This window comes from Hemicordylus capensis, chromosome 1 (assembly GCF_027244095.1).
Source record: "Hemicordylus capensis ecotype Gifberg chromosome 1, rHemCap1.1.pri, whole genome shotgun sequence".
Classification (NCBI taxonomy): Eukaryota; Metazoa; Chordata; class Lepidosauria; order Squamata; family Cordylidae; genus Hemicordylus; species Hemicordylus capensis.
Genome location: NC_069657.1, coordinates 108909717 through 108932158, shown reverse-complemented (window position 1 = coordinate 108932158; position 22442 = coordinate 108909717). Strand labels below are relative to the sequence as shown.

General features: G+C 43.8%; 1 protein-coding gene and 1 long non-coding RNA gene across 12 annotated transcripts in view; both read left to right on the top strand.

Moving 5' to 3' along the window:
- The window catches only part of MPPED2 (metallophosphoesterase domain containing 2), a 243544-nt gene extending 238544 nt beyond the window's left edge, over window positions 1-5000 (top strand). For all 11 annotated transcript variants that reach the window (XM_053283658.1, XM_053283667.1, XM_053283662.1 and 8 more), the window contains one exon: window positions 3367-5000. In XM_053283658.1, the coding sequence (XP_053139633.1) occupies window positions 3367-3485 (119 nt within the window). In that variant the 3' untranslated portion in view covers window positions 3486-5000. The remainder of the gene's footprint in view (window positions 1-3366) is intronic.
- Window positions 5001-8461: 3461 nt separating this feature from the next.
- The window catches only part of LOC128340980 (uncharacterized), a 31018-nt gene continuing 17037 nt past the window's right edge, over window positions 8462-22442 (top strand). The window contains exons 1-2 of the long non-coding RNA XR_008314122.1: window positions 8462-8601; window positions 10763-10878. This is a non-coding gene — a long non-coding RNA (uncharacterized LOC128340980). The remainder of the gene's footprint in view (window positions 8602-10762; window positions 10879-22442) is intronic.

Genomic DNA, 22442 nt, shown 5'->3' with positions numbered 1-22442 from the left:
AACTCTCATGACCCCACTTTCACTTTTTCACACTTTCCTTTACTATGAATAATATGAGGAAGTAATCAATTTAGCACACTTCACCTTATGAAGACAAACCTCATACAAATAAATTCACCATAATTCACCCCTCTGCCCAATCACTCTTAAATTGGGGATGGGTGGTAGCCTCCACCCATTAGGAACTATCTACCAGCCCACCCCACTCCTTTGGGGCAGATCCACTTTCTGCCCCCAATCTGCCCCAAAGACACCCAAACTTCAAAAATTCTCAAAAAATCAGCCCTCTGCCCAATCCCCCTGAAATTGGGGTGGTAGCCTCCACCCATTAGGCACTACCACCCCACCCCACTATTTTGGGGCAGATCCACTTTCTGCCCCCAAACTGCCCCAAAGTCACTAAAACTTCAAAAATTCTCAAAAAATCAGCCCTTTGTCCAAACCCCCTGAAATTGGGATGGTAGCCTCCACCCATTAGGCACTACCACCCCACCCCAATATTCTGCCCCAGGCCCCACTTTCTGCCCTAATCTGCCCCAAAGACATGAAATTTTCAGAAATTTACCAAAAATCAGCCCTTTGTCCAATCCCCCTGAAATTGGGGTGGTAGCCTGCACCCATTAGGCACTACCACCCCATCCCACTACTTTTGCCCAGATCCCATTGTATGCCCCCGAACTGCCCCAAAGTCACTAAAACTTTTAAAAATCGCCAAAAATCAACCGTGAACCCAATCACCCGAATTTTTCGTGCCCGAAATTCGGGTGATTCGGCTCGTGCCCGAAAAATATCGGGGGACATCGGGGGTGATTCGGTTCGGCCCCGAATCACCCGAAATTGTTCGTTTCAGGCACAGATCGTTCTGTGCCCGAAATTTTTTGCACATCCCTAATGAAAATCAAGTACAGAACAAGGTACTTAGCACCAAGCTGTTCATTTTCAGCCACTCCCTCAGCAAACCTTTTAGTCTGTATCTCTTTCTTTATAAGAACAATGGCTAATGCTTCATCCTGAAGCACCATCTTCAAGAGGCGAGGCCATGGTAAGGATGTGTGGGTGGGACAGGTCAACGCCTCTCACCCTTTTCACAGAAGATAGTGAAGAAAGCTGGTGACCAGAAACTAAATGAATTAACAGCACCCCTAAACTGTCAGCAGTAAGGGCAGAGAGAAACACAGCTGTGATCTTGATCAGATGACTTCTATGGAATATCCTTTAACTTACCATGTGCCTGCCAGATCGGCAAAGAGGCACCTTGTAAGGGGTGGTTCTCTTATATTTAACAGGATCCGTTCTTATTCATCCCCACTATAGCCTCTTTTGCAATCGCTGTTGCTGGTATCTTTGTGTTTTGTGTGTGTTGGTTTTTTTTTACTGTGAGCCCCTCTGGGACAGGGAACAATTTTTCTTTTCATTTATCTACTTTGTGAACTTTTTTGTGGGGGCGGAGGAACGTTATAATTATAATAATGTCTATCTTTGATCTTGTGAGAGTGACTTCCACTAGAGCACATAGTCAGATATGTCCATATATATCAATAGGTGTTGTCAGGAACAATAACAGACCACCAGAAAACATTTCCCCCCCCCATTTAATATTGTATTTTCTTTACCTGTATTAGTATTATTATAGTGCCATCAGTATATATGACACTGTGCAGAGTAGCATAAGCAAAAAACAGGTTCCTGCCTAGTCTCATGACGAAAGACTATAAAGAGTTGGAGAGTGGCTACAACAAATTGCAAGCATGGGCCCTAGAGCTGACTGATTGTGTGTGGTGAGTGGCTCTGAGCAGGAGTGAACTTTTTGCCTGCTCAGAATAAGGCCAAGAAATTGCCATCACGCTGAATTGGCCTTGTGACATCATGTAGCCAATCAGATTTGTCTACATGACAGTGAGGTCATTCACACAGTCGAAAATTGTGTTCTACCTGGGTTTGGGAACTGTGTGTACTCCCAATTTTTGATTGTGTGGAAGCAAGGTTGGAGGAAAACCTGGATAGAAGTGCTTGTGTGGAAGCAAGGTTAGATACCTTGCTTCCACACAATCACTTCTACCCAGGTTTTCCTCCAACCTTGCTTCCACACAATCAAGAATTGGGAGTACACACAGTTCCCAAACCCAGGTAGAACACAGTTTTTGATTGTGTGAATGACCTCAGTGTCACAAGGCAGCTAGGGTATTGCTTCTTCCTGCCCTCACACTGGTGTCATGACAGAATTCCTAGTTGGGTGAGATTACATTACCAGGCAGCTAAATTGGGGGTGGGATGGGGGCGTTGGTACGGAGCAACTAATCAATGGAAAGAGCAGCTCCAAATGTATGATAAACAAGCAGCCATGAGTGCTAGTGGTGTGTTCGTGTGAAATGTTTGCCCCCTCCCATAAGTCCCATTTTTACACCAAAGATGTCCACTTGAGAACATTCTGCATGCATAGTCCTGGGAGTAACTTTCTTCATCATTCCACCTGCTGCAAATGACCAGTCTTACCTGGGCTAGCACTGCCCTACCTGGGTAGGGCTGGTCGTGAGAATGACCTCCTCTACTGCAAACAGGGTGACTGCAAAGAAGGTCAGCACAGGTTGTATATGGCTCACAACTGGAGGCATAGTGTCACCACAGGGTTCTCCTATGCAACATCCTCCTGTTTTTTTAACCATGCCCTCTCACCATTTCTATGTAGTGTGATGCTATAAACCTGATGTTATGCATGTTTAGAAATGTGATGCTGTGCACATGTTTTTTTTTTTAAAGTGCCCTCTCACCATTTCTAGGTAGTGTGATGCCGTGGCACTAACTGGTGCTGCTAGCACATATGTCAGTGCAACTAAGACTTGCTATACACGTTCATGCTTACCAATCTTATTTTGTCACTGAATAAGAGGAAACCAAGGCTGCAATCCTATATGCAGGAAATAAGTTCTGTTTAGCAAGGAACTTACTTGTGATTAAACATGCATCGGATTAGTCTATTTAAAGTGACTGAAAGGAGTGGGTCTTGGTAGTAAATACTTTGCCCTTGCTTCACATTATTGTGCTTGAAAAATTCAGGTTACAAAAAGAACCAAAGAGGTATGAAAAACCCATGCTTCTGGGTTCAGTTCTGTTGTAAATGAAGGCTCCTTTTATTCCAAAACTATTTTTTTTAAACAGGTGCTTCTTATTAAAGTAATAGTATATTGTATTTTTAAAATGGAAAATGTGTGGCAGCTCTAGTGTGCTGAATATGTTTCAAAAGGCTTAGCTGAACTTGAGTCCAAAGCCCGCTTACAAGAAGCTTTTTCTTTTAGCTACCCTGAGGCACTGTACTAGGTCAGCATTGTTTGTTTACATTACAGTAAGTGTGACACGTTTTCCCTACAGGTTACGGCATTATGACAGACGGTTACACAACGTACATTAATGCTTCAACATGTACAGTCAGCTTTCAACCAACCAACCCACCAATTATATTTGACCTTCCAACCCCACAAGGATCATGAAGCACTACTGCAGTGGGGGAAGGTCCATAAACTGCCATTTTTCTAATTAAAAAACATCCATTCTCTTAACATGTTTCTTTACAAATGATGTGGGGCTTTTTTTGTAAAATTGTTGGTAAAACGGGGCGGGGGGAGATAGGGGTTGTGCTTTTTTTTTTTTTTTTTGGAAATGCAGCATCCATTTGAAATTGATAAAGCATTGTGAATTTGTAAAATGAAGTTTTATGTTTTCTTAATGAACTTGCCATTGTAAATTGTTAGTGTTCTCAAAAGGACAGCCAAGCTTTCTTTTAATGAGTGAGACACCTTATTTTAATATTATTAATTAAGCTTAAAAGGGCAGTGTTTTTAAAAAAACAAAACCAAATTTGCACAACTGTTATTGTTTGAATTTAAAAAATGCTAAATGCCACCCTCTCCTCTTCATTTCTAGTATCATAACGTATGCTCCCTGATCCAGAATTTCATTGATGCGCTTGTTCAAAGATGAGCCACAATCTGCTACAGAGATAGATGCCCTTAATGTTGTTGAAATCAGTGGGCTTAAGCGAGCCTAATTCTGTTGGATTGTGGTCATGGAACTGTTGCACAGGAGGTAGTGTCCCCATTTATTTCAGTGGGTGCTGACATGCACTCTTTGTGTATTGATCCGCTACCTTCACTGGGGAAAAATGGAGGCGCCATTCTGGGTCAGGAAGGTCCATCCAGCTCTTGTGCCTACAGCAGAACACTAGAGCAGGATGATAGTTAGTTTGTTCACTAATATATTGCATACTGTTAACTTTTGCCTATTAATGGTGATGCATCAGTGAGAGGAAAATAGCCTTCTAGGTTTAGTTTGTCTCTGCCTCCTTTAATGACCAATTAGATAGAAGCATCTTGTATGTGATTATCTAAATTGTCACTGTTTGGGTGAGTTTCTTAAATTATTTTAGCTTTAAAATATGGGGATGAAAGCTGCAATGAGAGGTGTTCCATGCAGTAAAAAACATGTAAATGTGGACTCCTTTTAAATATGGATTTTTATATATATGTATTTTTTGTGCATTATAACTAAGCTAGGCATTTAATATTGCCAGTGTAGCATCTGCAAAATTATGCTGTACAGCACATCTAAATTATGAAGGATGTGACACATTTTTCCAAGCGCTCAAGGCCTTCAAGAGCTTGAGTTTAAAATCTTTGTGCAGTTCCAGGCATGTATAGAATCAAATGAATACAATCAAGCCTAACTAAAATAAGGCTTTGTTGTCCTTTATATTTAAAATATTCTTGAATTGTCTTTCCATTTCTTTCCCCCCTTATTTTGCACTGTGTGTAAATGCAATCTTGCTAGCACAAAATATTGTTGCAAATAGTTATTTCTGTTCTACCACTGTAAATGCTATTGAGCTTTATTCTGTTTTATGTTATCTTAATGGAATTTAGAAAAGCAGTTTTTCTTTAAATTTATTGCGATATTATATATCTAGCGGCCTTTATATGCAAATAAAATTGCAAGATTTTTAAATATTACTTGTTCTGGAAATCTTTGTATGATCTGAATAGCTTACTTAGAGACACAAACTACTTCCACTGCCCTCTCCCCGCCGCAGTCAGCTGCATCCCCTGAAAAGCCTCTTCTAAGGGTAAAGGCACACCTGGAAAGGGTGTGGTATAGGGAAAGGGGATAATCTCTGGAAATCAACAACAACAATTTATATACCACTTTTCAACAAAAGTTTCCAAAGTGGTTTACATAGAGAAATAATCAATCAATCAATCAGATGCAGGCACTTTTTGTGGAAACTCTTCTGTTTCTGAGGAGTTCCCAACTCCTGCAGTCTCCTAAACTCCTGCAGTCTCTACCTTAGGAGAGGGTGACGGCAAGAAAGGGATGGGGGTGTTTTCCTGTACATGCTTTGCTTGACTTGTGTAAGTCAGGATCCATCCCTGGAAGTTCTGTCAGATAAGAACTGTGCAGCCTTCAGAGACCTATTTCTACAAACAAACAAGGCTTTCCAGGGAGGGGAGAGAAGCAAAAATCACTTCCCCAAGCCTCTCCTCACACGCTGTGAGGCATATCTTGAGTACAGTTGGTTTCTGCTTCTTGTGAGGGCAGCTCTTGCTCCACCCTCCTAAGGCTGCAGAGAATGTCAGCCACTGTCATCAGACAGTTTCCCCTCCCCATTTAAAGAAGTATTTTGCATCTGGTTTTCTATTTATGCTGACTGATGACTGACATGAACCAATCAAAATTAAGTACTTTTAAATCACCCTGATTTCAGTGGGAGAAATGTAACCAGATATTTTGGTTTGGGACATGAAAGTACTTTGCCTGGTTCATGTATTTAGCTAGGGTAGTGCTGCAGTACTGTGGTGGAAAAGCAGCACGTGCTTCTCTCCTCTGCCACATTAGTAAGCCTCTGGTATAATCCCAGCTATCCTTAAGAAAGGCCAGTTATACAGATAGAGGGATGTGATGTGATCTCCTGGCAATTTTTCAAGAAGAAGCATCTCAACCAGACCTCCATGTAACCAGCCATTCACACAGAAGGCTGGATTCAGATGGGAAGCTGCCTGCATGGGAGGTTATTATGCTGTTCTTCCACCCCGGCATTTCAGTGTTGTCCCCAAATGACTCCATAAGGTGGGGATTTGGCTGGATAAAATGTCCTTTTTTTGCTTTTCTAGATTTTACAGAGCTTCATGGTAAAGTGTATTTTCTAGAAAGCCCTCATCAGATGAGTGTTCCCACAAGCTCCGTCCCAGAGCTTACACCCTTATAAGCTTCACCGCTGCACTGCCTATGGAAGGCCACAGCCTTCTGATCACAGAATATTGTCATGCTCACAGTTTTTGTCTCTGCAGCCAAATGCTCTACGTGTGGACAGCACAGAGGTGAGGCTTCTGAGTGTATCGGCACTGGGGCAGAGCCCATGAGAGTTCTTGGGATGTTCCCTTTTTTCTTCACATCTGAAGAGGGCTATAGAATAGGCAAAATAATATTTTTGACATACTATATAGTAGGTATCATAAAATGTGTCACTTTGCCTATTCTCTGTCTCTTTTCCCCCCCAACAGAGATGTATCTCTATGACTAGCCTTTTAAAGGTTATTTTAGTTCTAGGTCTCAACTATATTATGTAAGACTATTGCCTTATACAAAGTCTATTTAAAGATATCTTTGCTGTCAGAGGGGTTTGAGTTAGGCAGCCATAGCCTAAATGGACTATGTTTCTATCTAACCTTGTTTTAAGCTGTGTGAGAAGGTCCCCTATGACTATGCAAGAACCTCTGGCTGGAAGAAGGACCTAGCAGTGCTCAGTCTTTTCAAGTGATTGATTAACAGCTCTGTAGTTGATTAACCTTTCCACTCTGAGAGAGCATCTTTCATCAAGTCATCTTCAAAAGGTTGAAAGCAGTCAAGGCCTTTATCAAATGAGGGCTGAAGAACAGGATGTTCCACCAGGGTGATTGGTTCACCAGATCTACATCTAGTGAATTCAGCAGACCTAGAGGTCAAGCATTTATTAAGAGTAAGAGAGTTTCAGATCAATCTAATCTACTCCAGGCAAATTCCACCAGCTTTATGCCAAAACAGTGGCTAAAAAGCAGATTGATGAAATAACTAACTCCTGGCTCTAGGTAATTGCACAATGTAAAGCTGCCAAGGCTTAAATGATATTTATTATTATAATATATATCATATCAGTAAACATAGAACCAAATTACAGCTTTGTTATTCAAATAGACTGTAATTTACATCTCAAAACTTGCAGACATTCTGTATGGATGCTGACAACCCAAAACTCTTTCTAGGTGTATACTGCCTGCCTTTCCTATTTTTATTAGGCTTTCAGTGTTTTCATTGCAATAGGATATGAAAATAAGCAGACACCATTGACACCAACTTATGTAGCAGACAACACAATTCATAATTCCAGATTATCCATTTCTACAGGTTTGTTTGAACAATTGTGTATCTGGCTATTGTGGCTAATGTGGGATATTGTTGATTCCTGAGATATTGTTGTTTCTTATCTTTACAGAGTCTCTCATAGGTATCTTTTAATCCCATAAAACTCGCACACTTCGGCCAGCCTGGAATTATTGCCTCTTAACTTTAGAGAGTAGTGTTCAAACATTCCTGCTTAACAAAGATTGCAGAGCAGAGATGTAAACATCAGCTCCTTTCTATTTTGAGGTCTCCGCAATGCCTGTCCGTTATTTATGTGCATCTGTGACTCAGTTAAAAACCTATTAAGCATTTCATTATGATTCAGTCTCAACAAGCTCTGGAACCACTGACCTCTATCTTAGACCAACCCATAAATTGGTCATTTCTTTTGTCAACAACCGAAAACATTGAAATTCACTTTGAGTGCTCTTGATTAAGTTTTGTCTGCACTGCTTTCTCTTGCATTCTCTGCCAGTTTGATGCTGGGGTTGAATGGATGAGGTTAATGATATGATGGTTCAATTCTCAGAGCTGGAGATCCAAGCTAGACCTTAGTACTTGGAACAGAAACAGGGATGCCTGGGACAAATAAAGCTTTTATTAATAACTCTGCTTCTGAATACCCTAGTGTTGTGGTTAAAATGCTAGGCACCACAGCTCCTAGGCCCCTGGGATTTGCCAAGCCCTGGCTTAGGCCCAATGTGTTTCTGGGATTATTCCTTCCCTGTGTATCATGGGGGATCAGCCACAAATGCCTTTTTGCTGTCAGGGTCCTGTTGCTGTGGCCTTCCTGCCAGGGGAGGTGGGCAGTGATGACAGGCCCCTTTCTGGCATACGGAGCCTACTCTGTTACCCCCAGACTCCGTGACAGTCCCCTGGCCAAGACTGGCCGGCTCCTCGTGGCCCTGTGTGAGCCTGACAAAGCATCAGGCTTGAGTGGCGAAGTCCCGCAAGACCTGGGAGCAGGCTCATGAGATCTCGCACTGAGATCTCATGAGGTCTGGAAATCTCATGAGAGTTCTGGTGAGACCAGGAACAAGCAAGATTTCGACTGTATATAAGGACTGGCTGTCTGATGATTTGGGGCAAGTGTGGTGAGAGCTGCCCAACGAGTGGGACCTCCAGGATCCAAGGGCCTAAAGGGGGAAGAGCTTCACAACAGGCATCTGTAAGGAGGTGAGCTCAAGGGCCCAAACTCTGAGGCTGGAGCCTAAGCTGCTGCAAACATGGGCTACAAAGGGTGCCCGACACTTGCCAATAGCATCGGTCTCCTATGCTTCATGTTCCTGCAGCAAGTTGCCTCTCAATTATGGAGCTCCTTTCCATTGGAAATACATGAAGCCAAGCATCTTTTTGATAGGTATTATTTTGTCCTGTTGTTGTACACTTGCCTTGGATCACATTCTCCAATTGCCTCTCTTTCTCTGCTCCTGTTCACAGGCTGTGGAAGTGGCCTCAGAAGTGCTGGGGTGGGGGTTAATTATCACCCTCTTCCTTCAGCAGCTGTCAGGGAGAGGGGTCAGACGTCCTCACCGGGAGTCTCTAGGTCCAAGTCACTCCCATCTCTCCAGATTTTCTCATCCCTGGCTATCCAAACCTTAAATAAAGCCCTGCAGTCAGGACAATCCCAATTTGTTGAGGCTCTGCCTTCTCCTCTTTGCCACCAGGAGGCAACCTGCTGGGTCATGCTGCTCCATCCATGGTCTGTGGGTGTCCTGACTCTCCCTGGCAACCATGTAAGGTCCCAGCTGGCTTTGCCTGTACCCAGGAGCTTTACTGCCTCCGTCTTCTCAGCCCCACATCCAGTGAGTACGCCCCCTATCCACGGCCGGTGGGAAGGCCCGGCACCTGTTAAATTGCCTCTTAAAAGGCTGGAGTTAGTATTTTAGTGGCACAACAGCTGGGAAACCTATTGTAGTGGCACACCAGCTGGGAAACTGCTGGTCTTGTGGCTGGAGGAAGCCTTATTCTTCCCACTTTTGAGACTTTCTCCTTCCCTTGATGACCTTCTAGAGGCACGTTCTTCAGCAACCCACTCAGGGAGGATTGCCTCTAAAGGGCTCCCTGGGCTTGCTTGGGCTATTGGTACTTGGTCCTGTGCTACTGCCTCAAAAAAAATGAAGTCTGGTGACTCCATACCTAGAGAGCCTGCAGCCAAACAACTGGTTAGCAAATTGGATGTCTGTGGGCACAAGTAACTTGATCCATCCTGTGGCCACTGCACTGCTTACCAGTTTGCATCTGGGCTAGACTCAAACGGCTGGATTTGCCCTTTAAAGCCCTACATGGCTTGGGGCCAGGGTAACCCATACAGCTCTGCCAGGGCTCTTGGTTCAGAATGTTGGAACGACCAACCACTGACTGAGATTCAGTTGGTGGAGACTAGAGACAGGGCCATTTGGGTTGTGGCCTTGCGGCTTTGGAACATCCTCCCTGAGAAGCTTCAATGTGTTCTCTCCCTCAGGTTTTTTTTTACAAAGCTTCTGAAACCCACCTTTTTAGAGAGGCTTTGTGGTGTTTTATCTACAGCTGGCAGGTAGATAACCTTCTGGTGGGTTTTATTAACATATTATTTTATTATCTTGTGTTAATTGTGTTATTATGTGGACTGTTGTAACATTTTGGTGAGCTGCCCTGAGCAGTATTACACTGGAGGTGTGGGATATCAATATTTTAAACAAATGTCTCAAGAGAAAGGATTTCTATAAGGATAGGTCACCCACAAAAGACACCTTTCTCTATGTGCTCACACCTTGCTTCCTGCACAGCGGCAGGAGCTCCCGGGCAGAGGGAGTTCTGAGCCTGTTCACTGCTGCTTGCAGTGCTACCCATAGAATCAATAGAGCCAGTGCTACAGCTGTGGCCTGAGGAATTGATAGGGACCAGGCTGGCCCCTTGCAGCAGTTGTTATAAGCCTGGTTCCTCAGTCAGAGCAATTGTCAGTCAGCAGAGCAATAGCTTTGCCTCTCCTTGCTCTAATCTTGACTTTAGTCTGGCCTTGACTCCATCTGCTTGTGGTCTTTCTGATCTTAACCTATCCAGTCCAGCTCTTAAGCCCCAGCCTATCTTGACCTGTCTGCTGCCTCTGGCCCTGAGCCAGCATGGCATAGTGGTTATAGTGTTGGACTAGGACCGGGAAGACCCGAGTTCAAATCCCCATTCAGCCATGAAGCTCACTGGGTGACTCTGGGCCAGCCTCTTCTCTCTCAGCCTAACCTACCTCACAGGGTTGTTGTAAGGATAAACATAACCATGTACACCGCTCTGGACTCCTTGGAGAAAGAGTGGGATATAAATGTAAATAAATGAATAAATAAGCCTGCCTGCTGCTTCACAGTCAAATCCCTCCTGGAAGCAGCCCAAAGCCTGACATGAGAATACAGGTGATACATGCAGGAGAGGTTCTCCATTGGTCCTGTGGTACTGGAGCAGGAGAAGAAATCAATCTTTAAGGTATGTGGGACTCCAGATGTTCTATAGATTTGTATATATGCTTGAAAAAGCATTCTGTAAATAAGAAAATGTTTTTCTATTAACCTTTCGGCCAGAAGGCCTAGACTAACAGAAATATACTGATAGCAATTCATTGTTTTCTTAAAGAGACATTTTAAATTCATATCACAGGAAATTTAGAACATACTGGGCAACATCCAGACTAAGTTAATCATGACTAAGCCCCAGTGAATGTAATGGACTTAAATTAGTCACAATTGACTTGTCTCATTGATTTCAATGTAGTTTTATCATTTATGTAAGTCTGGGTGTTGCCCAGTGGCTAGAGAATGATGTGAAGTCAGATTATACAATGCATGGTCTTCACAAACCTTTTCATTTCATGTTGTCTTCAAATTGCCTAGTAATATTGTTGTCAATCACATTGAAGTCTCCAACTTCGTCACATTTTTTTTCTCTTACACATAAATATGAAGAATGGTTTACTTAGTTCAGCACCACGGCAGACCATCACTCGTGTGGCTTCCTTCCACATTTAAAGTGAACCACGAAGCCTTTCCAGAAGATGGCTGCAGAGGAGCTCATTACAGAGCGATGCTCCATCACGCTCGTGCAGCATTTCAGTATCATTAGTGGCTTTGTGTTACCCAGAGCAAATCAGGTGTGCAGGAAGGCAAACTGCCTTCCTGATTGATACCACGACTCACTACCTGTCTACAATGGAACACTCCGTTATGTTTCCATCAGTTATCCTGCACCAATCAGATTTTCAGCTGCCATTTCAAGGATGAGCTCCAATGGCAACAACCTCTCGAGACAATAGCATTAGGCCTTACGGGCATGGGGATCTTTTCAGCTGGTGAGATAGAGTGTTTTAACTCCCATAGTGGAAAAGGCTTTAGGGAAAAACCAAAGATCTGACTTGTTTTCTAATGCACTTCTCTCTAGGTGAGTTGTGTTTTTGCCTTCTTGGCATTTTGTTGCAGACTAGATTTGTCCTTTGAGAACTTCTCACCCTTTGCAGCACTTTCGCCATCTATAGCTGCCAGGTGTCCAGCTTGGGATTCTATAGAATTTATTCTAAGCAGAGCACACAATTCATTCCTTTTCTGCTATGAAGTTCATTGTCATTACGCCTTCAATATGCTGCCGAATCCACCAGAAGGGCCTGCAACAGAGTGAATGTGTGCGAGTGTGTTCTATAGTACTATGGTGCCAGAATTCCCATCAAAATCGCCAGACCTTCTCAGCGCCTGAACGAGAGCAGCTGCATAGTGGGAATCCTGCCCTCAATAGCAGAATAAATATTCACTCTGGTACAGGGAATGCAAGAATGGGTTTGCAAGGAAGGAACTGGCACTACACTAAATCTCCCTGCTGCTTTTGCCATTGAAGTCTAAGGTGCTGGAGACAAAAAGGAAGTGTCAGGGATGTGCTCTGCACCGGGTACGGATGTGCACAAACCTGTTCAGAGGCCATTTTACAGGCCTCCAAACAAGTTCAAACACTGGCTGGTTTGAACGTTCGGTGGGGGTGGGGGTAGGACTTTAAGGGTGGGGGAAGGTGCACTTACCCCTCTCCCTGCTTCCTCCCAACCCCCCAGCAGTGCAGCGCTGGAGTTTTGTAAAATGCCTCGGAGTGGCAGCATACCTCCACGCTGCCCCTTCTCGTTCTTCGGCCGGAAATGGCCAGGAGGAGAGCTGATGTTGTGGTAGCAAGCATGACTTGTCCCTTTAGCTAAGCAGGGTCTGCCCTGGTTGCATCTGAATGGGAGACTTGATGTGTGAGCACTGTAAGATATTCCCCTCAGGGGATGGAGCCGCTCTGGGAAGAGCAGAAGGTTTCAAGTTCCCTCCCTGGCATCATCTCCAGGATAGGGCTGGGAGAGATTCCTGCCTGCAGCTTTGGAGAAGCCGCTGCCAGTCTGTGAAGACAATACTTAGCTAGATGGACCAATGATCTGACTCAGTATATGGCAGCTTCCTATGTTCCTAAGTACCAGGTGTGTGCATCCGAGCACACACCACGAGTGGGATGGTCACCCTTGTTCTGCACATGGCCGCTCTCCTCTCACTGCGCCTCTGAATATAATGCTAATCTCTGAGGTAGATCACTGTTCTTTGATGGTTAAATATATTGGCTGCAACTGATGCAATATCACTTTGAAATGTAACAGCCATCCATGTTGATTTGTCAGCTGAAAATTAAACAATATGTGCTAGGAGCATTTTCAAAACAGGCATCAGAGCATGGAGCTCATTTTTATCTCGACTACAAATGAATATTATGGCCCAGCCACATTGCTAATAAGATAAGTGTTAGCAAACTAGGATCAATTTCCAGTATGTAGGCTGCCATTTTCTACAAGTTGAGGGTGCTGTTAGAGTTCATTGAAGACAGGGGACATTTAAATGGATTTTTTGATAAATCAGGATTGCACCCTGTTGTCTCTTTGCCTCAAATGCATTTGCTTTTTGTAACATTAATATCTGATGGAGCAAATGTGCCATTTGGGCTTCTGCTCTTGAAACAAAGTGTAGGAAGGGTATAAATATCTTTCATGGTGATCATTTTTTTAAGCAGTGTTATTTATTCAGCAGTATTTCCTTGGGATGCACACACTTTGCATTGAAAGCCTAATCCTACTTTTAATTTTTCAGACCCACTCAGAAGGGCTTTTAGACACCATGTAATAAATTTCTTGCTTAAACTGTGTCATGATGGATTTAGTCCCTGATGAAAAGACATGCCTGAATGATGAGGGCAAGTAAGCACCATGGCTTCACCGATGATTTAGGATTTGCTAGCTTTTATTTGGAACGAGGGGGAAAGCTGGCCTGGTGTCAGCAGTCATTACAATCTGTCTGGGATGTGCTTTCCCACTATAGTGGCACCTGAGAGATTGCTTAGTAACTAGATTACTATGAAAACAGACTTTTCCAGGGGAATGAGTTATGTATTTCAACAGCCATAACAATATGTAGACAACCAAAGCTGGAGTTGTAGATTCAGCAATATTGTATAAATACCCATGCCAGTAAGAATATAAGTGCAAAATAAGCCAGAGAAACATTATGTCCAGTTGAGAGAGGGGAATAGGTCATGAAGAATATCTTCTTCTAGACTGAAAGTCTGCTTCACCCTATTACTTTACTAGAGTTTAGCATGTTGACCATTAATGGACGTTTCCTTCAAAAGTAAGGTAGAAGACTTCCCCAATAAAAATAAGTAACACTTCATACAAATTCTACAGTTTGGATATGTATTATTTATTTTATTTATTATTTATTCGATTTCTATACCACCCTTCCAAAAATGGCTCAGGGCAGTTTACACAGAGAAATAATAAATAAATAAGATGGATCTCTGTCCCCAAAGGGCTCACAATCTAATAGAAACATAAGATAGACACCAGCAAGAGTCACTGTACAATCTACTAGAGAGACAAAACCTGGAAACCTGCATTTGTCCTGTTTTCTGCTTTGGATTAATTGTTTAGCCTTGGCCAAATAACTATCTCCCAGTTTCAGTTCTACACTAACAATTACTTCTTTCTCCTTGAGGCTATTTCCACGATCAAAGGAAAGTGGACTAAGGGAGCTTTACCTGCTTTACGTGGATTGGGGGAACCACCAGGCTCGCAGGCAAGCCCGGTGCTCCCAAGGCCGCTAGCCCGCCTAAAACACCCTCCCCTTAAATGAAGTTAACGGACTGAGTGCTCCATTAACCTCATTTTGTTGCTCGTGTGTCGCCATGGCTGAGCCTGCTCTCCCTGCAGACCCAACAGAAGCTCTTCTCGTGGATCGTGAGAAGAGCTTCTATCTCTTTTGAAGGGAAACATGATAAATATTTAAATACTATGAGGGGATTCTCACAACCAACTGAAACCATGCTAAGGGAGCCCAGCCCAGTTTGGGTTCATAGTGTGCAGCAACGGGAGCTGTGCAGCTCCTGGCGGCAAGCCCCTTGAAATGCCCTCCCCCTCAAATGAAGTTAAAGGAGCGAGTGCTCCACTAACCCTGTTTTTCTTATTGTGTTGTGTGCCGTGGCTGCTTGCAGCTGTGGCGAACACATTCAGGGAGAGGTGGAGGGGTACCCCAGGAATGCACCGTGCAAGTGTTGTTACTGGTGCTCCAGGGGGTCGGGCAAAGGGAAGCTGCCAGGTGAGGCGCGGGTGGACTGCCGGAGAGCCTCTGCTCAACTGCGCCGCCGATCCGCCCACACAGGGATCCCCCTTGGATTGTCTGCGTAGAAGGGAAGGTAAACCCAGGTCAGGGAAGGTAAACTGATCGTGAGGAGAGCTTCAATGTGTGATTAATATTGCATCTGCATACTTTGGATTTTTCTCTGCTGTATATATAGTTTATCGTTGCACTTTGTATACATGCATAAATATTCTCTTTTGGAAATACGTGCACAGATATTTCCAAATGCACAGAGATAAGCATTTAAGAAATGTGATGTGTAACTTCAGCATTATAGTGATCCTCCAACCAATAGGCACACTTTGGGCCACACTGTCACAGAGACAATGAGGCACTTCACATGATCGGTGTGAAGCTCCTGAGAGTGTTCTGCAGGGAGAGCAGGCTTAGCCCTCTCTTTCTGCAGACGAGCAGCTGCCTGTAGCTGGGCAGCCGGATCAGCCACCCACAAGACTGCCGGCTCTGTTATGGAGCCGACAGGAGTGGCAGGGATCAGGGACTGTGTGCTCCCCGGAAGTTCCAGGATGCTCCACACGAGCGCACAGGGCATCCTGGAGAGACCCCCAAGCCTGGGAAGCTGCTTGCAGCCTCCCGGTGGGGGTCTCCTCGTGTGTCGCCATGGCGCGGAGCCACGCCGTGGCAGCACACAATCCGAAAATCCAGGTTAGCGGAGCACTTGTTCTGCTAACCTGGGCTAAGGGGAGGGCTACTTTGGCGGGCTAGCCACCAGAGAACCACCAGGCTCACCCACGAGCCCACTGGTTCTCACAGTGGGCAAAAACCGGGCTGGGCTTCTTTAGCCCAGTTTTTCCCCATCATGAGAATAGCCTCAATGGCATAAAAAAACCCCAAGATGTTATACAAACACAAAACAAAGGTACTATGGGCCATTTAGAAGCCATTTACTGTCTCTCTAGGGAGAAATCTTCTACATGGCTCAACACACAAACTGTGAAGTAATTATGGGGGCTGACACACTTGTATGCTCTGAGTACAGAAACATCCAGCTGGTTCCATGGAGAACTAACCTTCACTATATATGGAGATTAGGCTGGGGGTATTATTTAAATTCATGTGCACACTAGAGCTTTTTCATATGCAATCTATGCAAGTGGTTTTTAAACTATCTATGTTCAGGCACTCATTTCTACACTGGTCTGCTAAAGAACCTTTATGCATTGTAAAAGATTCTGGGGCATGTTCCATCCTGCATAGTTAGTTCACATGGAATGCTACAAAGTCTCATTGGACCCCTCACTGCCCTGCATGCAGTGAGAATCATTTCTGGAACACCTCCAAAACTTGCCTTTAGCTTCACATTGTCAGGGAAGTGTGGTGGACCTCGTGTCCTTTAGGGAAATGTGCCCACTATTACTGATCACCTCACTGAGAAATTTCTAATAGGTTTCCAGGGAACCATGTCTCTGGGATGCCGTTTGTAAACTACTGATCTAGGCCAAGAGATATATATGCTATCCTTACTCTTTATGGCAGTAATTGGAAAATGAGCTGGACCCCAAAACTATTGTTTATTGGGCAAGCAGGCCAACCATGATATAAAAGAGACTGCAAGCATATGTTGCTGTCAGACTTTCATTACATTTGCCCACTTATACTACCAAGGTCTCAGCCCTCTAGCACAGTCACAAGTCTAACCACATTTCCAACTGAAAGAGTAAGATGCCGGCATTGATCTGTCAAAGCAGAGGGATGAAATTATCTAAGCAGTTTCCCAAGCTCTGATTTGTGTCCTTGAGATTCTTGAAACCCCCTCTGATCATATAGTAATGGCATGATGATAGCCTTTCCACTGGGGCACTTTATCTAACATGATTCAGCCAAGACTTATTGCTCATGCCTATAAGAGCAGGTCAGCATATGGTTCACATCTGGCCTTGTGGAAATATTCCACTACATTTTCCGATTCACAGAGCTGGCTATTTGGTGCTGGGGGGGGGCGGAATCTCAAGACTGCTATAAGCAGGATTAACAGTGCCAATAGCTTTGTAATCCCCATTAATCACCATCACAAGAATCCTTCCTCTGTTAATTTGGCAATCCCCCTACATGTGGATAAAGGGAGGAAGCAAAGGAACTGCCCCTCCTTTTCAGTATATCTTTTTGGGATGGCAAATTTTGAAATAGATTTTTTTGTTTATGCTTTTAAAAAATCCTAGTCATTTCAAGATGGCCAGTCTTGAAATAATGAGTGCATGAATATTTTAGAAATATTAGCAATGTTTTTAATCAAAAGACTATAGAAGGGTCTAAATTTAGAAATCTTTGTCTTTATCTGCTTCCAATTGCAGCCAGAGGAAATGCTGTTCTATAATAGTAGGTAATATCTGACAAAGCTGCTAAGGCACTAAAACATTCATTCCCAGTTTCTAAATAGCTATTCTCTGATGGGAAAAAGTGAGTTTCCTCTCAGCAGCCTAAGAAGCAAGCAGCATAGCTTACTGCTTACTGTAGTGCTAAAAAGACAGGATGTTTTGGCTGCTTAAAACTATTTTTTTATTTTATTTTATTTTTAAGAGTTGCTTTTACTGGCTGACATACTGTACAATGCTCCATCTGCCTTGTAACAGAGCATTTGCACAAGAAAGCAAAATTGTGCAAACACAGTTGTGTGACAGAGGGCCATTATTTTCAATAGTCTTCTTTTACACAACTGCATTTGCACAGTTCTGCAGACTTCTACAAGAGCACTTTCACACAACTGCACCAATGCTTAATTGCAAGGCAAACGAACTGTTACACAGTATGTCAGCCAGTGAATGAATTTAGCAATATTAATTGTAAGACAAAAACAAATTATTCAGGCCCTGTAGTGCCAGAATACATAAATCACAAGGCCAAGACCTCAAGGAATTTTTTAAAAAAAATATTTTGTTGTGCTGTGTGTTTTAAATGCCTCAGAGATTTGTGTACGGTTTTTGTCTGGTTTCTCTTTGTCCCTCTATTTTTGAGGGTGTGTGCTTAATTTAATTCCTTAGCTAGGTCTTAAATTTTGTTTTAAATTTTCATAAATTGCGAAGTGCAATTCAGTCTCAATTTTTCATTGAAGCTTTTTTTTTTTTTAGCCATTTAGTAGATTTTGTGGCAGTGGAGCATATTTAATGGCTATGCCTGTTTCACTGCTATGTGGAGTGTACCCGCTTCTTTCATAGGCAGATCTTCACCAGTCTGTAATGGTGTTGCTTGGGAAACTGTGCTTGACTGGGACACAGGGGGACTACTCAGCCAGTGCTACAGTTGTCTTGGCTCTCAAGCATGTGGCCGCAACTGAAGCATAATTCTGTCTCCAATGAAAACAGTTAAGTTTCCAGATATGTGAGAACCCAGCTTCGGGAGCTCAGGATAAATCCCAGTACTTTAGGGTGACCCAGCTTGGGTGAGGTAAGGGGAGTAACCACACAGGTAAAGCCCATCATGTAAGTTCACTGAGCGTATTCCATCAGATGTTCTCCTGCACAAGCCCTACTGCAGTAAGTAAAAGCTGCAGAAGGACAACATAAGTTGACAACGCTTGTTCATTTTGATGGGATTGGCACAGGAGAACTTCCCACTAGGATGTGCCACAGTGGACAGCTCCATAACTGAGAACATAATTTCTGTAAGGGACAAACCTACTGACAGTGGCCACCTGGCTCTTTGCCAGCCAGTTTACAAATTGGAACATGAGACATCTAAAACCTTTTGGGGGAAACTGCTTCCCCCCTGCAACTGTCCTAGCCTATATTATTAATCATGAAACAACACAGGACAGACACTGTATTCTTTACATGCGTAGGTCTCCAGGGTTAAAATGTATTTTAAGCTTGTGCTTATTTTTAGGGAGTTTGTTGCTGTTATTGTCAACCCTATGCTAAAGCAATTATTGTCTGTGAGGGTCACCAAGAGTTCAGTATTCCTGGAAACTTACAGTATTTGGTATAAATGGCTGAGCAGTCAGAACAGTCTTTGTCTTAAAGGGAAAGAACACAACTTTCCTTTTTCCCAGTAGAGGATTTAATTCTTGGTTACCAATCTAATTCCATAACAGCAACTTCTCTTGCTAAGAAACATGTCTATGATTTCTTTACAGCTTTACATTCTTTGCTGCCCTCTTGCCCCTCTTCCTCACTGAATTTCTCATTAACTTAAATTACAATAATCTCATCATCCCACTGAGGTAGTTAGCTTTATTGTTTTCATCTTAAATATAGTGGCTGACATGAAGTAAATTACTTAAAGTAGTCCCGTTGAATTTAAAAGGACATGTTAGGCATTGCCTAATGTATCCTTTTAATTTCAATGGAACTAGTTTGAGTCATTATCTTCACAATGTCAGCCAGTAACTTGAAATGCTGCTGTAGAAGCAAGTTTCAGGTCCAGGAAAAGAATGAGCCGGGTCTCGCGATCAGTGAGACCTGGTTTGTGAAGCTCAGCAGGGAGAGCAGGCTAAGCCCGCTCTCCCCGCACATGAGCAGGGTGGGAGCCCTGGGCGGCCAGATTGGCCGCCCACACAATTGCTGGCTCCGTGATGGAGCCGGCGGGGCTGGGGAGTTCAGGGGCCGCGCGGCCCCCGGAAGCTCCAGTATGCCCTGCGCGAGCGTGCAGGGCATACTGGAGAGACCCCCGGAGCTGGGAAGCGGCTTTTTGCCTCCCCTCCAGAGTTCTACTTGTGAGTAGCAGTGGCGCGGAGCTGCGCCGTGGCTACTCATGATAGGGAAGCCTGGGTTAGCGGAGTGCTCGCTCTGCTAACCCGGGCTTAGGGGAGGGCTAAAAAAAGCGGGTGACCCACTTTGACTCAACCAAGCTCGGCTGCGAGCCCAGTGAGTCTCACGATCTGTGGAAAGCGAGCTAAGCAGCCTTAGCCCGCTTTCCACTGATCGTCAGAATAGCTCCAATGTGTTTAAGTCCAGAGCCATTTCGCTATCATTTGCACAGCTTTTAACCTCTTCAGATGGGACATCGGAAAGCTCACAGAAATCTCTCCCACCTTCAGGGTGGATTCCATGCTGGCTGTGGCCCCTGCGCTGTGTGAATATATCTAGTTAAACAGATCCTTCGAAATGTCCTGCTGCAAATGTCAGTACAACACATTATCCCCATACTGCAGTTTACGGGGACTCTGGCTGAGAGAGAATGGTTTGCACCACCCCGGCAATATAGCCCACTGTTCATATTGCAGGTTTGAGATGTGGCTGAGGGTGGTTTGTGTTGACAGCCCCAAGTCCCGCAATTCAATGCACTTTCATTGCAGCAAAAGTCTTTCTCATAAAATTGCCCCCCTCAGATCTTCTCCCAGCCATTATACAAGCACTTATTTGAATGTCTGCATGGAGTCAGGGCATAAGCCTCTCTCAACATGACTGGAAACCTTGAAGAATCAGTGCATAGTATGTATGTGCATTGTCTCCATACACTCCTTACTTAGGAAGCCCTAAATGGCTGGGGCTCAATGTATTGAAGAGAGTGCCTTCTCCTTCAGGACCTCCCGCCCCCCGCCCACCTTATTAAGATATTTGGGAGAGGTCCACCTCAGCTCATATGGTAGTGGCTCAGAGTTGGGCCTTTTCTATAGCCACCCAGAGGCTTTCCCATCTGTAAGAGCTGCCCCATCTGTAGCAGGTTTTAAAAGAACACTCAAGATGCATTTATTTCATCAAGCCTTTAATCAGCTGTAAGTTTGGTTTTTATTGTTGTTCTGTTGTTTTAAATTTGTTTTAAATTTTTAATTGTTTTACTGCTTGGCTTTAATTTTGGTTTTAGCGTTTATTTTGTAAACCACCACAAGACATTGGTATGAGGCCGCTCAGTTGAAGAATGAATAGTAACTCTTTTTATATTAGGCCTGCATTTACTCTCAGATCAGCAACTAAGAATAGTCATTTTTTCCTGGCTTAATTCCTGGTAGGATATTGATATCCTATCAGGAATATTGATATAGGATATTGATATCCTACCAGGAATTAAGCCAGGAAAATATGGAAAACAGGAAGTCCCCCCCCCCCCCGCAAAACAGGAAGTTTTGCTAGGCCGAACTCCTATGCACATACTCAGTTGGAAGGAGATTCCTCAGTTTTCATTTCGGTTAGAAGACTTGTGCATAGTTTGGATGGTGCATTAATATTCCAAATTTGTAACTGAAGCTTTGCCATGGGATTAAAACTTCAACGTCACACTTAAGGAACTGGGATTCTCATCAATGGTTGCAATAAAAACAAAGCAATGAAACAAACTATCTGTGGAAAATGACCTGCTGCCTTAGTGTTTCTTCAGTTCAGCTCAATATAAAGAAATTAACTGATGCCAAACAAGCACAAGTGCCTCATTAAATGACTGTGTAAAAAGTAAGCTTTCTTTTTTACTGTTAACGTTGTGCATTAATAGTTTGTTTCTGTGCAAGAATAAACTTTCATCTGGCAAACCATATTTCTTCTTCTCACCCCCCAGCCCACTGGTTGAGAATCATTGCTCTAGCAGAGTTCACTCAAACACAAGGAGGCTATTCACATGAGCGTGCAAAACTGGGCTAAAGAAGCCCAACCCAGTCTCGCACATGCATGTGAACTGCCGGGAACAGGCCTGATTCTGGTGGCAAACCCGCCTGTGAAGCCACCCCTCAAAATGGGGTTAGCAGAGCGAGCACTCTCCTAACTCCATTTTGGCAATTGTGTTTCAGTTGCAGCTGCTTGCAGCCGAAGCTGGCACGCTCGGGTGGAGCAGAAGGGGATCCCAAAAATGTACCGCACACTCATGCGGTGCATTATTGGAACTCTCGGGTGTGGAGTGTGTGTGCCCCAGCACCCCAAATCCCGGAGCTACCGGCAGGAGCCAGTGCTTGTCTGGGGAGGCAACCTGCCCACCCAAGGAGGCAGCACTGCTTGTCTGTTGGGAGGGTAAGTGTAACCTGTTCTCCCTGGAGACTGCCCTGGAGCCCTTCTCACTGATTGTGAGAAGAGCTCCAAGATGTAACACCTCTTACCTACATGCGTCTAATTTAAAGGCCCACTGCCTCCAATATTCTAAGGAATGGGTGGGAGAACCCACAGCAAAAGCCTGCTCGACCATTGTGGCCATGAGCAAATTCCTATATTTTTGTTATTGTTGAAACACTGGTGAGATAAAAATTGTACAGCAATTTGTAGGAAGGGCTATAGAAATGATGCATAATGCCACATCTGCTACTTCAGATTTATTTCATGCCAACCCAGCTCTGTTCTAGGACCATATATAATTTTCTGGAGAGATTTCAGATTTATTATTTAGGCCATCACCAAAAACAAACAAACACACACACACATTATGAGGAGAAAAAATCCATACAAGCCAATATTAAACCAAGAATAACATAAGGTCATTCACACAATC